Source organism: Pan troglodytes, chromosome 1 (assembly GCF_028858775.2).
Source record: "Pan troglodytes isolate AG18354 chromosome 1, NHGRI_mPanTro3-v2.0_pri, whole genome shotgun sequence".
Taxonomy (NCBI): Eukaryota; Metazoa; Chordata; class Mammalia; order Primates; family Hominidae; genus Pan; species Pan troglodytes.
The window spans coordinates 3,710,129-3,729,594 of record NC_072398.2 but is presented as its reverse complement, the minus strand read 5'-3'; the positions used below and the strand labels follow the sequence as shown (position 1 = coordinate 3,729,594).

Below are 19,466 nucleotides of genomic sequence, written 5' to 3'. Positions count from 1 at the left end.
TTGCTTTATTGCACTTGTATTTAGTAGGTGATTGGAAACATTTTCCACTTAGCATTTAAGGGTTTGAATAGACTGGTGACTTTTTTTCAACTAAAGTTTCCTCTTTTTTAAAAAACTGACATTTTTCTTTTTTTGCAAGTAGACTGAAGATTTCAAGTAACAGGTTTTCCAAATACTTAGACTCTGCCTGCATAATTATTATATTTGCCGTGGGGATTAGCACTTTTCAAAAGTATATTTCTCCACAAGATCCTTGTTTTGCCCCAAAGTTTGATTCTTCACAGCTTATTATGTAGATTTAGGCAAAATGGACCGAGCTCCATCCACTAGAACTTCCATTATAAAGGCAATCATTTCAAATGAAACAGAAGCCATTTATCTTAATGAACCAGCAGGAAAATGAAGTCTGTTGAAATGATCTGAACCCTTCAAAAAAAACTGGTAATTCATCGTGGCTATATTTATTTTTATTAGTTTCTCTATGTTGCCTGTTTTATTGACTTTCCACAGCAAACCACCACCCCCACCAGCACCACCAAATACTGTTGTATTTTGATTCCTTATGTTCTTTTATTAGCAGGCTTACTTCTCTCTTCATAAAACTATGCCTTTGCCCCACTGCTCCATTTCAGAGCATTCGGGGCTATTCCTGGTAAGAAGCCAGCATTAGTTAATGTTACTGTTCTGGTCTTGGGCTGCAAAGAGTGCATGGATAATGGTTCATGTTTTCCCCTCCAAATGGAGGGAAGACACAGACATAATTGAAACTTACAATGTCAGGGGATAATTTTATACCATTATTTTTAATGAAAACGGGGAAGTATCCTAGCTAAAATGCTGGAAAATAGCCTTCTAGTAGCCCTAAGCATCCACGTGTAACTGAATGCAGGTGGGATAGAAACCTGTTCCCTCTTGCCTCCCTCCCCCAAATAAAGAGATGCTGTCAGTGGTCAGGAAAAGCAGTGAGCCACAGGTAATGAGCTCCGTATCCACTTTCTTTGTCAGATCTCCCAGCTGATGACAGAGAGTGGCCGGGAGGGACTAACAGAAGCAGTGCTGAACCGCTACAATGCAGACAAGCCTTCCACCTGCAGTGTCCCAGCCTCGCAGGGCTCCTGCGTGGCCAGCGAGACTTCCACAGGCACGTCGGTGGCCGCCTCCTTCTTTGCACGGTAAGAGAGCTGTTCAGATCCTTGGTTCTTTCCGATGAGCCCAGCTGGTTAGCCCCTCACGTGGACTAGCTCAGCTGAAACACTAGAAAGAATTTGGGGCCGTTCTGTGATGTCATTCATTAAGACAGAGTTTCTCAGCCATGGCACTGTGACCTCTCGGGCCAGCTAACTGTGGTGGGGACTGTCCTGTGTGTTATAGGGTGGGCTGCAGCATCCTTGGCCTGTACCCCTCGATGTGTGCCCGCAGTACCCTCCTCGAGTCGTGACTACCAAAAATGTCTGCAGACATTGTGAGAGGCCCCAGGGTTGAGAACCGCTGCTCTCTTGATGTGTAGCTCCAAAGATGCTCTTTTGCAGCATCAGGACTTTGTAGAGGCATCCCTCTGGTGGGTGTTTCCAGATTTATCTTCTCATTACAGAAATTGAACTGCTTAAAAGCTATTAAATAGATGGCAGGTTTCCCGCCCCCCCCCTTCTTGACAGATTAGCCAGAGTGTTATCAAATACTCTCCAGCTAATCTTGGAAACTTCAAAAATACAAGAAACAAAAAAGAAAGGTATTTCAATAATGTTTTCTGCCTAATTTTAGCAACATGGCAGAGACGGGGCGGGAGACGAAGGACAGCTGAGCAGGAAAGGACTTCAGGGATTGTCTGGTTCCATCTCCTTATTTATGAATGAGGAAACCGAGGACCAGGAAGGTTCAACTAGGAGTGAGTTTATAGCACAGCCAGAAATAGAAACCGGATTCCTCTACATTTTTCTGTATAACTCATGTTTTAATTTAATGCTCAGAACTGAACCTTGGAAAACTTTCTCTGCCTAAGATTTGCAAGCTCCTGAGTAAACAGGACATAGAATAAATGCGATAGCATCAGATACGAAATCACAAGACCTTTTGGGTTCAAGTTGCAGTTCTGCCTCAGTTTCTTCATCTATAAAATGAGGATAATACCTACTCTGCAGGGTCGCTCCAAAGACTAAAATAAGATGATGAGAAATTATAAAGTACTGTAGAAATGGTTACTACTATGTCAGTAAGAAGGAATATTGTGTGGCTTTGCTTGTTATCTTTATGAATGGTAACATCCAGAACACAAATATGGGGAAGGGGCTCTGATTAGGACAGCGGCAAGGCAGAGGAGGGCAGAGGGCTAAGACCCTGGATGATGGGACCCTAAAGGCAGCACACAGGGCTTGTTGGAAGACCGGCTTTGAGGGTCCTCATTGTATTTTGGTGCTGTGTTTATTGTCCTATGAACACTTGGGACAACTTGAATGTGTGGGAAGTAATAGGAAATATGTATAGGCTGGCCACCCAACAATGGGGACCATTGTGTTAGCCCTGTCTGGACATGAATCTCTGTGTTGTCCCAGACCATTAAGCAGGGAGTCCAAGCTCACTGGGAGGTCATGTCCATGCCATTTAGGGAGAGAATAAAAACAGGGAACAGTTATGAGGAAATGTCACAAGCACAGAAGCTCCTAGGAGATTATTAGAACATGTTCAAAGGAGGCTGACTAAGAAGCCATGGCATGGCAGGTTCAGTTTGGAGAAGAGAAGGACTCTGGGGTACATCATGGATGCCCTCAGCTATCTCTCAGGCTATTGTATAAATGGAGACTTGGTTCATTCTGTAGAGCAACCAGGTATGTAGGCAAAGGCTAAATAACGAGGGAGGAGACGGACCTCCCAGCTCAGAATGAAGAACTTGCAATTCCGATGGCTTCAGGAGAGAGTGAGATTTGTGTCCCTAAGGGAGATCAAAGTTATGTTGAGTAATTACCTGGCCTCGATCCTAGAGGGAACAATCAATGCTCAGATGGGAATTGACTTCCGACGTGCCTTTCTAACCTGAAATTCTTTGAAAGTGGAAAGTCTTCCGTTCAGTTCCATCCAGAGAATTTTACAGAAGGTTGACTGACTCACAAAGCAACCCAGAAGATTTGAAGCAGGAAGAAATAAGAGGTGAGGGTTCCCAATGGGCAGAATTTAAGGAGAACATGAGTTCTCCTTAAATTCTTGGTGCAAGGAAACCAGCAGCGTCTTTGGAGCTGGGGAAAGGATGTGGAAATGAGGGGGGCCTGGGAACCTCATAGTACTGGACAAGGTGTGCCTGAGGCCAGAGGTCAGGATATCAGAGGAGGGTTTACGAACAAGCAAACACACAGCAGGGAAAGGAATAACAAATCACTAGCGAAAGCCTAGGGTGGAAGGGAGACACTGAGGCAAAACCTAAAATGTATGGGCCAGTGATGTCAACTGGGGCAGGCTCTGCAGGTGATGCTAGCAGCAAACAAAGACTTGAAACTCACGACTTCAGAACGACAAGGGCTTGCAGTATGAGCTTTCAAAGAGCTGGAAAGGATCCCTAAGGCTCCCCAAATCTTTACTATTACTTTCTGTGCAGTGAACGCTGATAGTACTTGGAGCTTCATGGTATAAGCATTAAAAGTACGTGGTTTGTATTCAAAGGGTTTACAATGTACAGTGGGAAACAAGTACCATGTGAAAAAGAACACTTCTTTCTATAGATTTTCCCCCCACCCTTTACTCATTACCATATTTTGCCATGTTATTCTCATCATTATTGATGAGAACTATTATTAGCTGGGCTTTCCCACCTCCCAGCGAGGGAGGCAGCATATTAATAACCCCCCTGTCACCGAGGGGCACCCAAAGCAGAAGTGTGACTGACTGGCTCCAGGCTCATCCTGTCAAGAGGCAGAACCAGGGATGTACCTGACATTTAGGTCCCCAAACGTCCATGTGATAAGCCAAAACCTGCCCAGCTTATGCTGTCAGACAGTCAACTGAGTTCAAAGAGCCTTTTGGTTTTAGCTGAAGCAAAGCTGTGTAAGGGGATGGTAATGACAGCTTTTGATAAGTGTCTGTCCTCATAGGGGTTTGGGGCAGAGTCAGCTCCTACACCTCCAATCTGTGCTCACCACTTTCCACTCTTCCTGCTTGACTGCAATGGAGAGAGAGTCCTCTGAGTCTGCGGGGCCCTGGAACTCTCCTATAGCTCCAAGTCAAGACACAGGGGTGGCCTGCTTTCAGGAAGCTGTCCTGGGCTGGGCGCGGTGGCTCACGCCTGTAATCCCAGTACTTTGGGAGACCAAGGTGGGTGGATCACTTGAGACCAGGAGTTCAAGACCAGCCTGACCAACATGGTGAGACCCCGTCTCTACTAAAAATACAAAAATTAGCTGGGCATGGTGGTGCACGTCTATAATCCCAGCTACTTGGGAGGCTAAGACATGAGAATCACTTGAATTAGGAAGGTGGGGTTTCGGTGAGCCAAGATGGTGCCACTGCACTCCAGCCTGGGTGACAGAGTTTGTACTCAGTCTCAAAAAAAAAAGAAAGAAAGAAAGAAAGAAAGAAAGAAGCAGCAGATATGCTGGGGGCCATTTTGTTTTATATGGGAGGGATGGCATTTGCTAAATTTGTGGCCAATGTGGCTGACGTATATTGAGCACTGAGTGGGCATCACTCACTATTAACTACCTCTTCATATGCAGCCCCCCTTCATCTTCACAGTAACCCTGTGAGGCAGAGCCTACCGTTTTCTCTGTTTTATGATAAAGAAGACGGTTCCCTGAGTTACTGACCCAGAGCCACATAGCCGGGAGTGGCGGAGTGGGAAATCCATCCTCGTTTCCTCTCACGTGAGACCCCAGGTTCCTATTCTCTGTGCTAAACAGACACAGGAAGACACTTTATTATAGGGTTTTTTTTTTTCACCGTAATCATGAACTGATGATTGCTTATAAAACAGGTTTGAAACTACTAGGCCCTGTAATTTGTTTGAGAAGATGAGTAGAACAACAATAACAAAAACAACAGAAAAACCCCCAATTTGTTGAAGATTTGAAGCAGGAAGAGATAAGAGGTGACACATTTGTTGTTGCTCTTGAAGATTCCTACCTTTACACGGTGTTTTCCTGTTGACGAAAAATATGTCTATCCTGGGTCTGGAATTTTCTGGATAAATGTTGGTGTTCATCTCCATATAGCGTCGCTCTCATTCGTGCAGATGTCCACTTTTCTTTGTGATATTAACCTTTATTTAAAATGTATTTATTTTTATTTTAAAATCTTTTTTTTGAGACAGAATCTCACTCTATTACCCAGGCTGGAGTGTAGTGACGTAATCACAGCTCACTGCAGCCTCAGCCTCCCGGGCTCAAGCGATCCTCCCACTTCAGCCTCCTGAGTAGCTGGGACCACAGGAATGCACCACTGTGCCCAGCTAATTTATTTTTATCTTTTGAAGAGATGAGGTCTCCCTATGTTTGTTGCACACGCTGGTCTTGAACACCTAGGCTCAAGCAATCCTTCCACCTTGGCCTCCCATAGTGCTGGGATTATAGTCATGAGCCACTGCACCTGGCCTAAAATTTATTCATTTATTTATTTTTGAGATGGAGTCTCACTCACTCTGTTTCCCAGGCTGGAGTGCAGTGGCGCGATCTCCGCTCGCTGCAACCTCTGCCTCCCAGGTTCAAGTGATTCTGCCTCAGCCTCCCGAGTAAGATTACAGGTGTGCACCACCACGTCAGCTAATTTTTGTATTTTTAGTAGAGATGGGGTTTCATCATGTTGCCCAGGCTGGTCTTGAACTCCTGACCTCAAGTGATCCACCTGCCTTGGCCCCCCAAAGTGCTGAGTATTGTTTTGATTGACTAATAAACATTGTATATATTTACGGAGTAAAATATGTTTTGAAATATGTACATATTGTGGAATTAGCCTGTGTTGTTAAATGCTTACTTTCTAGAACTGTGGGTGGAGGTCTGGGTGAACCTTGTTACATTTCAAATTCAATGCCTATACAATAAGAATTTCAATTTTGAGTAAGCAGTGTGTGGTCTGTGCTGGTCCACACACAGTTACTGGTCTGTGATAAGTATAGAAATGGAGAGGAAGCGTTTAGAAACATCTGCTGATGGAATAATTTTCTGTCTGTTGAATCTAAGAATAAAAAATCGGGGCTTGCATTTTGTGTGTAACTAGAAGTAAAAGAAAAAGTTGGTCCTTCACCCGGATAGTTTGAGATGCACTGCTATAGAGAACGATGGAGCATGAAGCACCTGTTCCGTGCTTTTCTTCCGCTCACGATTGTCTTTAAACGGTCAGCATCTTAGTAGCTGTCTTTGCTTCAGAATTTCAGTACCCTCCCTTTTTTTTTCAAGAAAAGACACTGTTTCTGGAAAAAATAGTAACAGTCACCCAGAAAAGAGATCGAGACAATTGATCGTCACGTTGGTTAACTATTATGTGCTGGCTTTGAACATCAAGAACATTTCAAACGAGGGCCTTTTTTTTTTTTTTTGCATGATTTTCACATTAATAGAAAATGGTGAAGTAGGGTATCATTAGATTTTCCCATTTGCTGACGGTTCACTTTGAATAAAGGTTGACTTAATGATGTACTTTACCTTATAAAGTATGGAGTGCATGAAACCCAATAAAAACTCTTGGGTGAAACCCTAGCTTTGTAGGTTGAGGCAGTGGAACCTTCATTTATGTTTGAAGAACAGTTAGTGGATTCTGGATTATGCATAGAATTGAACCCTGAAACAGAAAATGAATCTTTTGGGTGACCTCATATCTTTGCATTGATTTTCTTTCCCAAATAACCATTAAAACTCATGGGTTTTGTTTTTGTTTTTTTTGAGATGGAGTCTCGCTCTGTCGCCCAGGCTGGAGTGCAGTGGTGCAATCTCGGCTCACTGCAAGCTCCACCTCCCAGGTTCAAGCAATCTTCCTGGCTCAGCCTCCCCAGTAGCTGGGACTACAGGCGTCCCCCACCACACCCGGCTAATTTTTGTATTTTTAGTAGAGACGGGGTTTCACCGTGTTGGCCACGATGGTCTCGATCTCCTGACCTCATGATCCGCCCGCCTCCACCTCCCAAAGTGGTGGGATTACAGGCGTGAGCCATGGCACCCAGCTGTGTTTTTTTATTCATGGAGAAAATTAGCTTCTGTAGAATTTTCATCTACATTCAGAGCAAGAGTTTGAAAAATGGTGAAAATGGACAAAGATCACATGAGCACAAAGACACTGTCAAGTTTTGGCAGAGCGGGTGTCGCCAGTTCCATGGCGTTGGTGAGCACAGAGACTTCCAGTTCTGCCCTCAGACATCACTTCTAAATTGTCATATTTTTGGTGTTCAGCTTTTATGTTTAGTTGACAGCCTTTCTACCAAATTCGAATCAGATTTCCAAGTAAAATTATATTAAGGGCATTTTTTTATTATTCGTGATTTTATTTAAATTTTCCCGTTTTCTTAATATAAACAAATGCCTTTCCATTCTGTTTTCACAGGTTCTGATGACTTCAGATCAGAACTTACTCACTATCTTCAAATCCTTTATTCTGTTTTTTTGCTCATTATTGACTCTGTTACATTAGTTAGAGCTTCTTTCCCTCTCTCCCCCTTCCTCTCTCTCCCTCCCTCCTCCCTCCCTTCTTTCCTCCCTTCCTGTTTTTCCATCTGCTCTTGAAGATTCCTACCTTTACACAGTGTTTTCCTGTTGACGAAAAATATGTCTCTCCTGGGTCTGGAATTTTCTGGATAAATGTTGGTGTTCATCTCCATATAGCATCACTCTCATTCCTTTCTCTGGGATCCCTGTTGTCTGCTTTCTCTTCCACACTTGCCAAGCTGTCCCTCACTTTCTCCCACTGACTCCTCTAACTCCTTGCCATCGGCCCAAACACATTCCTTTCTCAGGACGTGATTGTTTTTCTGTCCATCTCAATCTCTTGTGTGGTATCTTCCATCGTTGTTTTTGAATGGCTCCCTGTGTTACCTGAACAGCATTCTTCAGTCCTCTTGAGCATGTCACTGACTGTTGTATGACTGATTTGACCAGTATCCCCTTGGGTCCAGAGGTTGCCGTAGTGTTAAAACCAAGCCCCGCTCAGGCCCTGGGGTCAGGGCTAGGCTGAGCAGAGAGGACTGACCTCTGGCTCCCAGGCCCTGCCTTCAGGACCACGTGGCTTCTCTTGTTAGTTCCCTGTGGGGCCTGCTCTTCGTGCTGTGTATCCTCACGTGACCGTATGGAGAGCTGTTACTGGTCTCATGACCATTATTGCCGCACTCTCGCTGAGAAGCAACTCAGATAGCGCCTTGCTGTGATGGTTTCAGCAAATGCTTTTCATATATGATCTTGTATGGTGAAGGCTTTCTTTAGTCCCTGGGCCCTTAACAGTGGTACTTGGTTATATGTTTGGAGTTGATGAAGTCAGAGAAGGATGGGAAGGAGCGTGGAACTGTTCCTGCTTCTTTTGTTCTTCTGTCAGGTACAGTCCCCTTTAGGGATGCTTCCTTCTTCCCCTTAGAAATACATCAACAATATTACCAGAGAAAAACTACCCTAAACATACCACAATTGGTCTCAGGTGATCTAGGCGGAGGAAAAATTGAGCTGGGTGTCTGAGATCCAACTCCTAGGTGTCAATTGACTGTGGAGAGACAGGGCACGAGTTCTGCCTCCAGTTTCACAACTTGGAACAGTTAATGTCCAGCACTGTTTCCATTATGATAGAATGATGCCTTTACAAAAACAAACAGGCCAGGTGTGGTGGCTTACACCTGTAATCCCAGCAGTTCGGGAGGCCGAGGCAGGCAGGATCACCTGAGGTCGGGAGTTTGCGACCAGCTTGACCAACATGGAGAAACCCCGTCTCTACTAAAAATACAAAATTAGCCAGGCATGGTGGTGCACGCCTGTAATCCCGTCTACTTGGGAGGCTGAGACAGGAGAATCACTTGAACCCGGGAGGTGGAGGTTGCGGTGAGCCAAGATCACACCATTGCACTCCAGCCTGGACAACAAGGGTGAAACTCTGTCTCAAAACAAACAAACAAACAAACAAACAAAAAGCCCTTTTAGGAGCTCATATTGTAGAACTTCACTGTATTATTTTTTTTTCCTGTTTCTTGTTTTGTTTTCACTGAAGCATATTTTGCTTACCCTTAGTTCCTTGCACTTGCCAGGGTCCCGTTCTGACTTGGTGTCTGTTCTTTTCTCCTTGCCCCAGTGTATCCCCTCGTTCTCACATTCCAGATCTCAGTCTGCCTATTCCAGGACTTCCCATGGAAGCAGGGCTACCATTGAGCTTCCTGTGGGACACTTGTGGTCAGGGCCAACATGCATAATTGTGCCATCTATTCACAGAACCAGGGCGCCCAATTGTAGGAGTGAGTGGGGCTTAAATCCAGCCAACACTGTGCCAGCCTGGTGGAACCACCTCCTCTGGGGCTCTGTCAATCCTCCTTGGATGCAGGTAATGTCTGGGCTCATGTTGTCCTGGCCAGCCCTGCCTCCTTCACTGGTGGCCAAGCAGTGTCAGGACATAGATCTTTGAAGGGCTGAACTGGAAGGCAAACCCCTACCCTCTGGTTTCTTATTTATTTATTTATTCCTGACAGGTCGTAGCTTTACTCTGCTTAGAAAATACTCCGTTGATTTCTTGGAAAAGAAGGGACTCTCGCTCATGTATATTGATGAAGTGAATTTTTAGGAATCATAGTTCTATGAATATGGTCTCACTTTAACTCACCTCATGAAAGGAAAACATTAAGAAGCAACCAAGGGTATATTTAGTGCCATCCGATTTCAAGGGCCCTAGAAAACAGTCTCAGGCATTTGCTGTGTGAAGCCGAACCTCCTCAGTTGCTTACGAGACAGCGAAAGCACAGAAGGAAAAGTGGTTGTAATTTAACGTCTACACTGTTTTCCCTTGTGCTAAAAACATGCCTAAAACACCTCAAATAGATAACCCTAACATCCAATATGCAACCCCAGCAACCCCCAACTGTTCTTTTGTGGGGGGTGCAGTCCGTAACAGAACTGGCATTCATAGCTTGGCACACACCACTCTGAGATGGTGAGCTACGCTGAAGAAAACGACCAGTGTTTGCGGCCCCTTCCCATCTTCTGCTGCAGGGAATGTGGTCAGAAGGAGCATTTTCTGATTAAACAAGTCCTTTGTCTGACTGGCGGCCGGTTGGGGTGTTGGCAATTGGCTCCCAACATCTGGGAATCATTTCCACAGCTTTGCCTAGGTTGAAAACTCAGTTCATGTCTTGATGTGAACGTCTGAAGGCAAAGCAATTTCAACAAGCCTCAAGAATCCCAGGGATTCTTGTAAGATACTCTCAGGGCTAAGGATTCTAGTTCTTATTGCACATTTTGCATTTTTTGTTTTAATTGATGCTGTGGTGGGGGCGGGGGCGGGGGGGCAGTGGTTAGGAGAGAAGGATATTGAATAAGCAAACAGAAAGCTGGAGAAGCCCAGGCTTGAATTCTCAGCCAGACGCTGACATTCTGACTTGAGGCAAGTAACTTAACCTTGCTGAGCTTCCGTTGCTTCTGTTCAATGGAGATCATCACATCTGCTTTATAGGATTATGGAGAGGTTTAAATGAAAATGTGATAGTCCTTGGTAAACGTCATCTAAATCCTGCAGATAATGTGAAGGTGGCACGTGCTGTAAAAAGGATGGAGTTCTGTCCTCAATGAATTCTCCGCGTTCCCTTTTGAGTAGATGACTTTTCGTTGAGACCTTTACAGGCTGTTTAGGTGGCCCTTTGTTATCTGTCTAATGACTGTCCAGGCCTTCTGTGGCAATTATAAAGATCTGGTATCATGTCTCTGAGAACAAAAACCACCTACAGAAGGAGCTGAGGAGCAATTCGCCCTTAAATCTCACCTGTTATGAACTAGATGCCATTGGTGATGCAAAATATCAGTGACCCATATGGAGAGAGAAACCTGCCCTCAAGTAGCTGCATTTTAGCAGAGCTCCAGGTAGGTCACTGCTCACCTCTAAATCTTCTGAAGAGGTTTCATTTTTTTGTTGGTTTTTGTTTTGTTTTGAGTTGCAGTCTCGCTCTGTCTCCCAGCCCAGATTGCACTGGCACAATCTCGGCTCACTGCAATCTCCACCTCCTGGGTTCAAGCAATTCTTCCACCTCAGCCTCCCAAGGAGCTGGGATTACAGGCACCTGCCACCACACCTGGCTAATTTTTGTATTTTTTAGTAGAGATGGGGTTTTGCCATGTTGGCCAGGCTGGTCTTGGACACCTGACCTCAGGTGATCTGCCTGCCTTGGCCTCCCAAAGTGCTGGGATTACAAGCGTGAGCCACTGCACCCGGCCTTGTTGTTGTTTTATAGCCCTAGAAAAATGGTACCAAACAATAAGGAAGAGACTGAAGGGAAAAAAGAAGATGGGGAGGGGCTTTAAGAATTCTGTTCCCATAGAACTTTGTGACTCACTGAAGGGCAGCAAGCTGGAATTGTCATGATACTCACAGTGGACATTAATGAAAACAGTGAATAAAAGTAAAAGGGGAAATGTTCTTTCTTTGTGAATACCCTCGTGATCTGAACTGGGGGCTGAAGAGGGAGGATGGGGTGACATGGAGTAGATTCAGGAAAAGCAGAGTAGAAACCTGTGAACTGAAGGAGAGGAGCAATGGATGAGGAGAGGATGCAATTTTATCTAGTATATGTTGTGTAAATTTGTTTCCTGGTCTACACTTCTACCACCACCCTAATACAGTACCGCTATAATATGTTTCCTTCCTTCAGCACTGACTCATTTAAAAATCATACTGGCCAGCCAGGTGGTGCCATGGCTCACAACTTGTAATCCCAGTACTTTGAGAGGCTGAGGTGGGAGGACAGCTTGAGGCCAGGAGTTCAAGACCAGCCTGGGCAACATAGCAAGACCCTGTATCTGGAGAAACATTTAAAAAAACAACCAAGTGCAGTGGCACATACCTGTAATCCTAGCTACTTGCGGGGCTGGGGCAGGAGGATCGCTTGAGCCCGGGAGGTTGAGGCTGCAGTGAGCTACGATCTCACCAGGGCACTCCAGCCTAGGCGACAAGAGTGAGACCCTTCTCTTAGAAAAAAAAATAATCATAATAGCCTACATTTTTGAGGGCTTCTTATATGCCACACACTATTCTGAGTTCTTGACACACATTTAATCTTCAGAAGCCCCCATGAGTTGGCCGTGTTTTTATCCCATTGTTTAGACGTGGAAACTGAAGCACAGAGGGCAGAAGTTGACCAAGTCCACACAGCTAGTAGGCAACGCATAGGGATCCGAGCCAGGTGTCTGATTCCAGAGGCCACAAGCCAGAATATAAGCTCCAAATATAAGGTGGGGACATTTGTGTCTTTGTTCTTGGCTGAAGCTCCAGCGCCTAAAAGAACACTCAAGAAATGTTTGTTGAATAACTCAATGATGGTCTTAGCCACCGTGTTCTCCTGCCTCCGAACTCAAGATGGGTTACAATGGACGGGGTCACTAAATAAGCGTCTCAATGCAACGATCTCAATGTGAGACCAAAGTAGAGAATGGGTACAAAGTGCACCACAGAAGCTATAGGGGGAAGCTTTTGGAACAACTGCTCTTTTTTTTTTTTTTTTTTTGAGACAGAGTCTTGCTCTGTCGCCCAGGCTGGAGTGCAGTGGCACGATCTCGGCTCACTGCAACCTCTGCTTCCTGGGTTCAAGCAATTCTCCTGCCTCAGCCTCCTGAGTAGCTAGGACTGCAGGCACCTGCCACCATGCCCAGCTAATTTTTTTTTTTTTTTTTTTTGAGACAGAGTCTCGCATTGTTGCCCAGGCTAGGGTGCAGTGCTGCGATCTCGGCTCACTGCAACCTCCGCCTCCCAGCTTCAGGTGATTCTCCTGCCTCAGCCTCCCAAGTAGCTGGGATTACAGGCATCTGCCACCACGCCCAGCTCATTTTTTGTAGTTTTAGTAGAGACAGGGTTTCACTATGTTGGCCAGGCTGGTCTCAAACTCCTGACCTTGTGATCTACCCACCTCAGCCTCCCAAAGTGCTGGGATTACAGGCGTGAGCCACTGCGCCCAGCCAATTTTTATATTTTTAGTAGAAACAGGGTTTCACCATATTGGCCAGGCTGGTCTTGAACTCCTGACCTTGTGTTCCACCTACCTTGGCCTCCCAAAGTCCTGGGATTACAGGCGTGAGCCACTGCGCCTGGCCTGACCAACTACTGTTTATGCTTCTAATTTTGTTAGTTACTAAAATATCACTTTCGGTCTCATGCAGTAAAAGCAAAAGGTTTTTCAGTGACTTACAAGGCTCTGTGCACACCGTCTGTCCCCTGCCCTCTTCCTCTGCCACGTTCCCACTTGCTTACTCTGCTCGAGGCATATTGACCTCCTTGCTTTTCCTCTAAAAGTGCCAAGGCCATTCCCTCCCCCTAGGCTTTGTTCTTCTGCTTGGCTTAACCAGACCTTCCTTCAGATCTTTGCTCAAATGCCACTTTCTTGGTAAAGCCTTCTGTGACCTCCCTGTTTAAAATTACAATAATCCCACCTGCGCACCCCTCCCTCTCGCGTGGTACCTGCTACATTAGGAATATTTGCTGAATGAATGAATCTCAGACAAATGGGAGACGGGCGGCTAAGTCTCCAGATTGTCCTGCATTGAAGTGCTTGGAGAAGTTTGCGAATTTTCCCACTCAGTTCAAACCACATGCTCAGGAATTAAAGTGTTCTTTTAGCTTTCAGATGTTTTGGGGGGATAGCATTGTAACAAAGCATGATAAAAAGTGGTGTTGGGAAATTGAGATTCTTATTACAGTGGGAGTACCTGCTTGTCACTTCAAGATGAGGATTTGTTAAGGGATGGGACAAGGGATGCTGCCTGGGACAATAAACCAAAGAAAGATTTAAAACAGAGAAAAGAGTTATTAGTTGCAGGACTAGCACAAACAAAGTAGGGCTCTCCATCTTTTTCCTGTCTCGTTGAAAACCCATCTCTTCCTCCCTTGAATAAACTTCTATGCTTTCTGTCCCCCTGCTTTGATTTATTATTTTAATTCTATAGCTGTCTTCGTGAAGTATGTAAAGCATTTGGGGGTAAAATCATGTGGAAGACATTATAGAAACTAAAGATGTATGATATTATGTGGTGTTGGGTAGAGGCTCAGCGTGCTTATGAATCACATGGTCGATGAAAACACCAATCTGTCCAGGGCCATTGTCTATCAGCTGTATAAGAAATTGGCTCATTGTTGAGGGTACAAGAAGGAGGAATGTAAGGGGGACTGCCGGAATACTTCGGTTAGAATTAGGTAAAACCGGAGCATACAGAGGTCTGGTTGACATCCCTCCTTTTTATACTGAGAGATGTCCCTGAAGGTGAGGTTTTTATTTTCTTGCCTCTAAAAGGGAAATAATGAATGTTTCTATTTCTTCTGTCCTATTACTCTGTGATGAATGTTTCTCTTATTTTTATCTGAGTCTAACTCCCCTCCACCATACTTAGCATCATGCCTGCATCATATCCATTAATAAATGGATGTTGAAAGAATGAATCAACCATGCTTGAAAACTTAGATCTCTCTTGCTTTTCAAGAGACTCAAATATTTAAAAGAAGCTGTGGAGCTGTGTGCGGCGGCTCCCGCCTGTAATCCCAGCACTTTGGGAGGCCGAGGCGGGTGGATCACAAGGTCAGGAGTTCAAAACCAGCCTGGCCAACACAGTGAAGCCCCATCTCTACTAAAAGTCCAAAAAAAAAAAATTAACAGGGCGTGGTGGTGGGCACCTGTAGCGCCAGCTACTTGGAAGGCTGAGGCAGGAGAATCGCTTGAACCTGGGAGGTGGAGGTTGCAGTGAGCCGAGATTGCACCACTGCCCTCCAGCCTGGGTGACACAGCAAGACTCTGTCTCAAAAAAAAAAAAAAAAAAAAAAGAAGAAGAAGTAAGAAGTTATGGGATTGTGCTTGCAAGCAGCACAGTTTATTGTGTAGCATCAGAGTTTTCATCATTCCAAGTATTAGTGATAAAAATAATTCTGAAGGATAAATGGCATATTTTCCATTGTTGATTTCAACACAGTTAGACTCAGCAGTGCACCATTTCTGATAATCATCTATCATTTTACTCAGCATATGCAAAAAATGATCTTAGCATCACATGGTAATTAGATGCTTTTTTTTCTGGCACCTGGTGTGCTTGTTCATGAAGTGCACTGAGATTCAGGAAATATAATTTCAAAAGCCTAGAAATAATGGCCCATGTCGTTTTCTTGGCATTCTTCAAAACCAAAGCCTTAAAAGTCCATGGTTTGTCCTTTTAAACCCCAGCAACAGAAAGAAAGGGCCTTGGCAGTGACAAAGAAAGAGAAATTCTCTTGGGGGTCTGCAGTGAAAAGGGATGTAATCAGTACCAGGCAAGCCACTTTGAATTTTTCTTAAAAAATGAACAAATATAAACCATTACTCAAAATTTCTTTCCAGTCTTTTTGGTGCTTCAGAATATAAATGTGGCTCATTTTTCTCTAATAAGTTTCCATTTATTATCATAGTCATCTCTTCAGTGCTCAATCAAAGTGGCAAGGTTGTATTTGTGGAGAAAACAGAATATTTTTTAACATGGCTATCCTGAATTTTAGAGGCACTTACTAGGGATGAAAAAACTGGTCTGAAGTTCTTAGGCGTACTCTTACCACCTAAAAGTGTTTAGCAATAAAAATAATACCATTGTGTTTACCTTTGAGGAACTCCAAGTATCAGGTTAAAAATTGAGAGAGGTAGTGAAAGAGAGTCAGTGATTCCAGTGTTTCAGAAAGTCTGACCTGGCCAGGGTCCAGCTGGGCTGCAAGAACCTCCTTTCTCTCCCTGTCTCTGCAGCTCCATCCCTCACCATTCTCTCCAAGTCCCTTGGGAATACATGGGGAGAACCTAGTGGCCATAGCAGATACTGCTGGTCCCCTTCTTCCCCCACTCCTTGCCACCTCATCATTTGCTTGCACAAAACCTTATGGTTCTCAAGGCCCAGCACCTGTGACTCTGCCCGAGGGTTTCCTCTGGCTGTGGGAGCCCCCTGCACCCACACAGGGGGCAGGCCACTTGGGAGCAGGCCCAGGTAAGACTGGCAGGAGTTGGTGGATAAACACCCCAGCTCTCTTGTCTCTTGGTGGGGATAATTCTGAGGCATGGTCTACCCTGTCTCCCATATTTCCCTGGTAGGATTGAGCCCCAGTTGTCTGTGTCCATAACCTGCTTGAGAACACAGACTCTGGTATCTTCCTTCCTTCCCTTCTCCCTTCCTCACTGTCTTATGGCTGTTACCTAGAGTCACCTCCCAGTTAACCTACCAGCACCCTCATCCTTGTACAAGGATATGTCTGAGGGAATTTGGTATAAGATATTGGAAGTATATGCTCTTTTGTCCATCCATCCATCCATCCATCCATCCATCCATCCATCCATCCATCTCTCCATCCATCCATCCATCCATCCATCCATCCATCCATCCATCTCTCCATCTATCCATTCATCCATCCATCCATCCATCCACCCACCCAACCATCCAACAAGCATTTGGTAAGCTCATGCTGTATGCCAGGTATTGTGTTAGGCACCGAGGAGAGCAAGAGGACAGCCACCGCCCTCAGGGAGCTCTCAGTCCAGCAGGGCAGCCAGTCCCAGGATAGGACAGTGAGAAAGGACATGGAGGTTCAAGACAGAAAAATTCATAAAGCCATCCAGTATGGCTTTTGCTCCCCCGGTGTCTTCAGGTTGTTTAAAAATTAAAGGTGGCTTTCCAGCACCTATTATTATCAGAAATGGTCTTATTGGTTCACTTGCTTACTAGTCTATTGCCTGTCTCCCTTCCTAGAATGTAAGATCCATGGAAAGAGGTACTTGTCTAGCTTATTCCATTGTTGCTTCCTCAACTCTTAGAACAGGGGCCAGGCTGGCGCATGATAAACATTTGGTAAGTGCATCTCATAGGCATTAAGGCGTCTGCTGTGGAAAGTTTGTCAGTTTCCTCCTGTTCCTCCCGGAGTAAGCTCATCCATGTTGAAATATACCCAAGCTCCACTCTGGATGCAGTGTTTCCAGTGCACTGTGGAAGTCTCTGCTCAGGACAGGAGGGATAGCAAGTGTGCTGCCCACCCTAGGTCCGAGGTGGCCACTTCCTGCTAGCCACTGCTCCTTGGGAACAAAGGACACTTGCCCAAGTGTGTCCCTAAGGTGAGCGCTTTAGCATCAAGAATTATTCAACTGAAAGGAGTTGGCCGGACCCAGTGGCTCACGCCTGTAAATCTCAGCACTTTGGGAGGCCAAGGTGGGTGGATCACGAGGTCAGGAGTTCGAGACCAGCCTGGCCAACATGACAAAACCCCGTCCCTACTAAAAATACAAAAATTAGCCAGGCGTGGTGGTACGCACCTGTAATCCGAGCGACTTGGGAGGCTGAGGCAGGAGAATCACTTGAACCTGGGAGGTGGAGGTTTCAGTGAGCCGAGATTGCATCGCTGCACTCCAGCCTGGGCGACAGAGTGAGACTCTGTCTCAAAAAAAAAAAAAAAAAGAGTTTTCTTCTAAATAGCTTGCTGAGTTTCTCTATTTTCTTTGTACACTGAATTCTAAACTCTCAGTTGGGAGATTCTGCCAATTAAACACTCTTTGCAGTCTCCTACCTCTGCTACCTGGGCTTGCTTGATGCTGGGTGATGAACCACCCAGGTACCTACACAACCCCCTGGTTGTCAGCAGTGGCAGTGGAAAGGAGAGTTTGAATTTGGAATGTAGACATTTTGTAAACAGGTTCAGAGAAGTAACTGTCCACCACCCTCCCCACTGTGGTGTGCAAAGCTAAAGAGCTGACTCATGTGATCGTGGGGGTTGGCAAGTCCAAAATCGGCATGGCTGGAAATTCCAGCAGGAGTTGATGTTGCAGCCTGGAGTCCAGAGGCAGTCTTAAGGCCTTCAGCTGATTGGATGAGGCCCACCCACATGAATGGAGGGTAATCTGCTTTTCTCAGAGTCTACTGACTTTAAGTGTTAATATCATCTAGTAAATACCTTCACAACAACATCTAGACTAGTATTTGACAAAACAACTGGACACCGTAGCCTAGCCAAGTTGACACATAAAATTCATCACCTCAAGAATCAGCACTAGGTTTAACATGAAAACAACTTATATTTAGTGCAATTTATCAAGTGCATATTGAGACTGGCTGAGGTTCTTCCTGGAACTTACTTCTCTCTCTCACTTTCTCCCTCTCTTTTGTTTTTTTTTTTTGTGAGAGAGTCTTGCTCTGTTGTCCAGGTTGGAGTGCAGTGGCATGATCTCAGCTCACTGCAACCTCCACCTCCTGGGTTCAAGTGATTCTCCTGCCTCAACCTCCCAAGTAGCTGGGATTACAGGCACGTGCCACCATGCCTGGCTAATTTTTGTAATTTTAGTAGAGATGGGATTTTGCCATGTTGCCCAGGCTGGTCTCAAACTGATGGCCTCAAGTGATCTGCCAGCCTTGGCCTCCCAAAGTGCTGGGATTACAGGCATGAGCCACCACACCTGGCCCCTGGAACTTATTTGTTAGTATTCAGGCTACTGAGGTGTTGCACCTGCAGACTCTCAGGTGGCACTCACCCATTCTCTCTCTCTGCCGAGCTCCCATGTTCCATCCTTTGTTCCTCAGTGTCCCCACCTGTTAACGTGTTGAATGTAATCCCCATGTCTTTTGGATAAATCAGAGAATCCCATATCATTTATTACTTAGGATCCTGAGCATTCAGTTTTAGCTTTCATACTAAAGATAGAGAAAATAAAAATAGATACCATTAATCTTTACACTTCTCCTGTGGTCCTGATTGCCAACCATAGTCTGAAAGATCTGCAGCGGATTTATTACTTTGCATGTTCTTTATTTCCTTTAAACCCAGGTGTGTGAGGAACGTTGATTTATGGAGCCTAGATCATGCTTGGCTGGGGAATGGGAGGAGGGAAGCAAAGTGTTGTTCAAGCTGCAGTAAATTTAAACATCACGAGTATTTCTTTACACATGCAAGGGGGAAAAGTCCTAACTTAAGTCCATTGCTACAGGAGCTCATAAATTAAAAATAACAAGACTATTTCCTATACACCTGGAGCTTCAAAATTACATGCCCTTAATTCTTTGATTGCCCCCTTCACAAAAGAGCCATTGAGGGTGACAACTCAAACAAGATCTCCACCACAGCCGTGAAATCCAAACAGTGATTCACCTCGTGTCTTTGACCTTGTTCAAGATAAGGAAGTGACTTGTCTGAAACATAGACTCTAAGAATTTAGTCCCATTATTTTTTTCCTCAAACTTTTCTCTCTCATTACTCTCTTCTCTCCTCTCTCTTTCTTGTTTTATTTTTTCTAATTTTACATACATTTTAAAACAAATCTAACAGCATCAGAAGACCAAAACACAGGAAAGTCTTCTTGACTT

At 44.9% G+C, this 19,466-nt stretch overlaps 1 protein-coding gene across 1 annotated transcript in view; it reads left to right on the top strand.

The window, feature by feature from the left end:
- Positions 1-19,466, top strand: part of KIF26B (kinesin family member 26B) — a 565,489-nt gene that overhangs the window by 267,160 nt on the left and 278,863 nt on the right. The window contains exon 4 of the mRNA XM_514315.8: positions 1,006-1,172. Within this exon, the coding sequence (XP_514315.4) occupies positions 1,006-1,172 (167 nt within the window). The remainder of the gene's footprint in view (positions 1-1,005; positions 1,173-19,466) is intronic.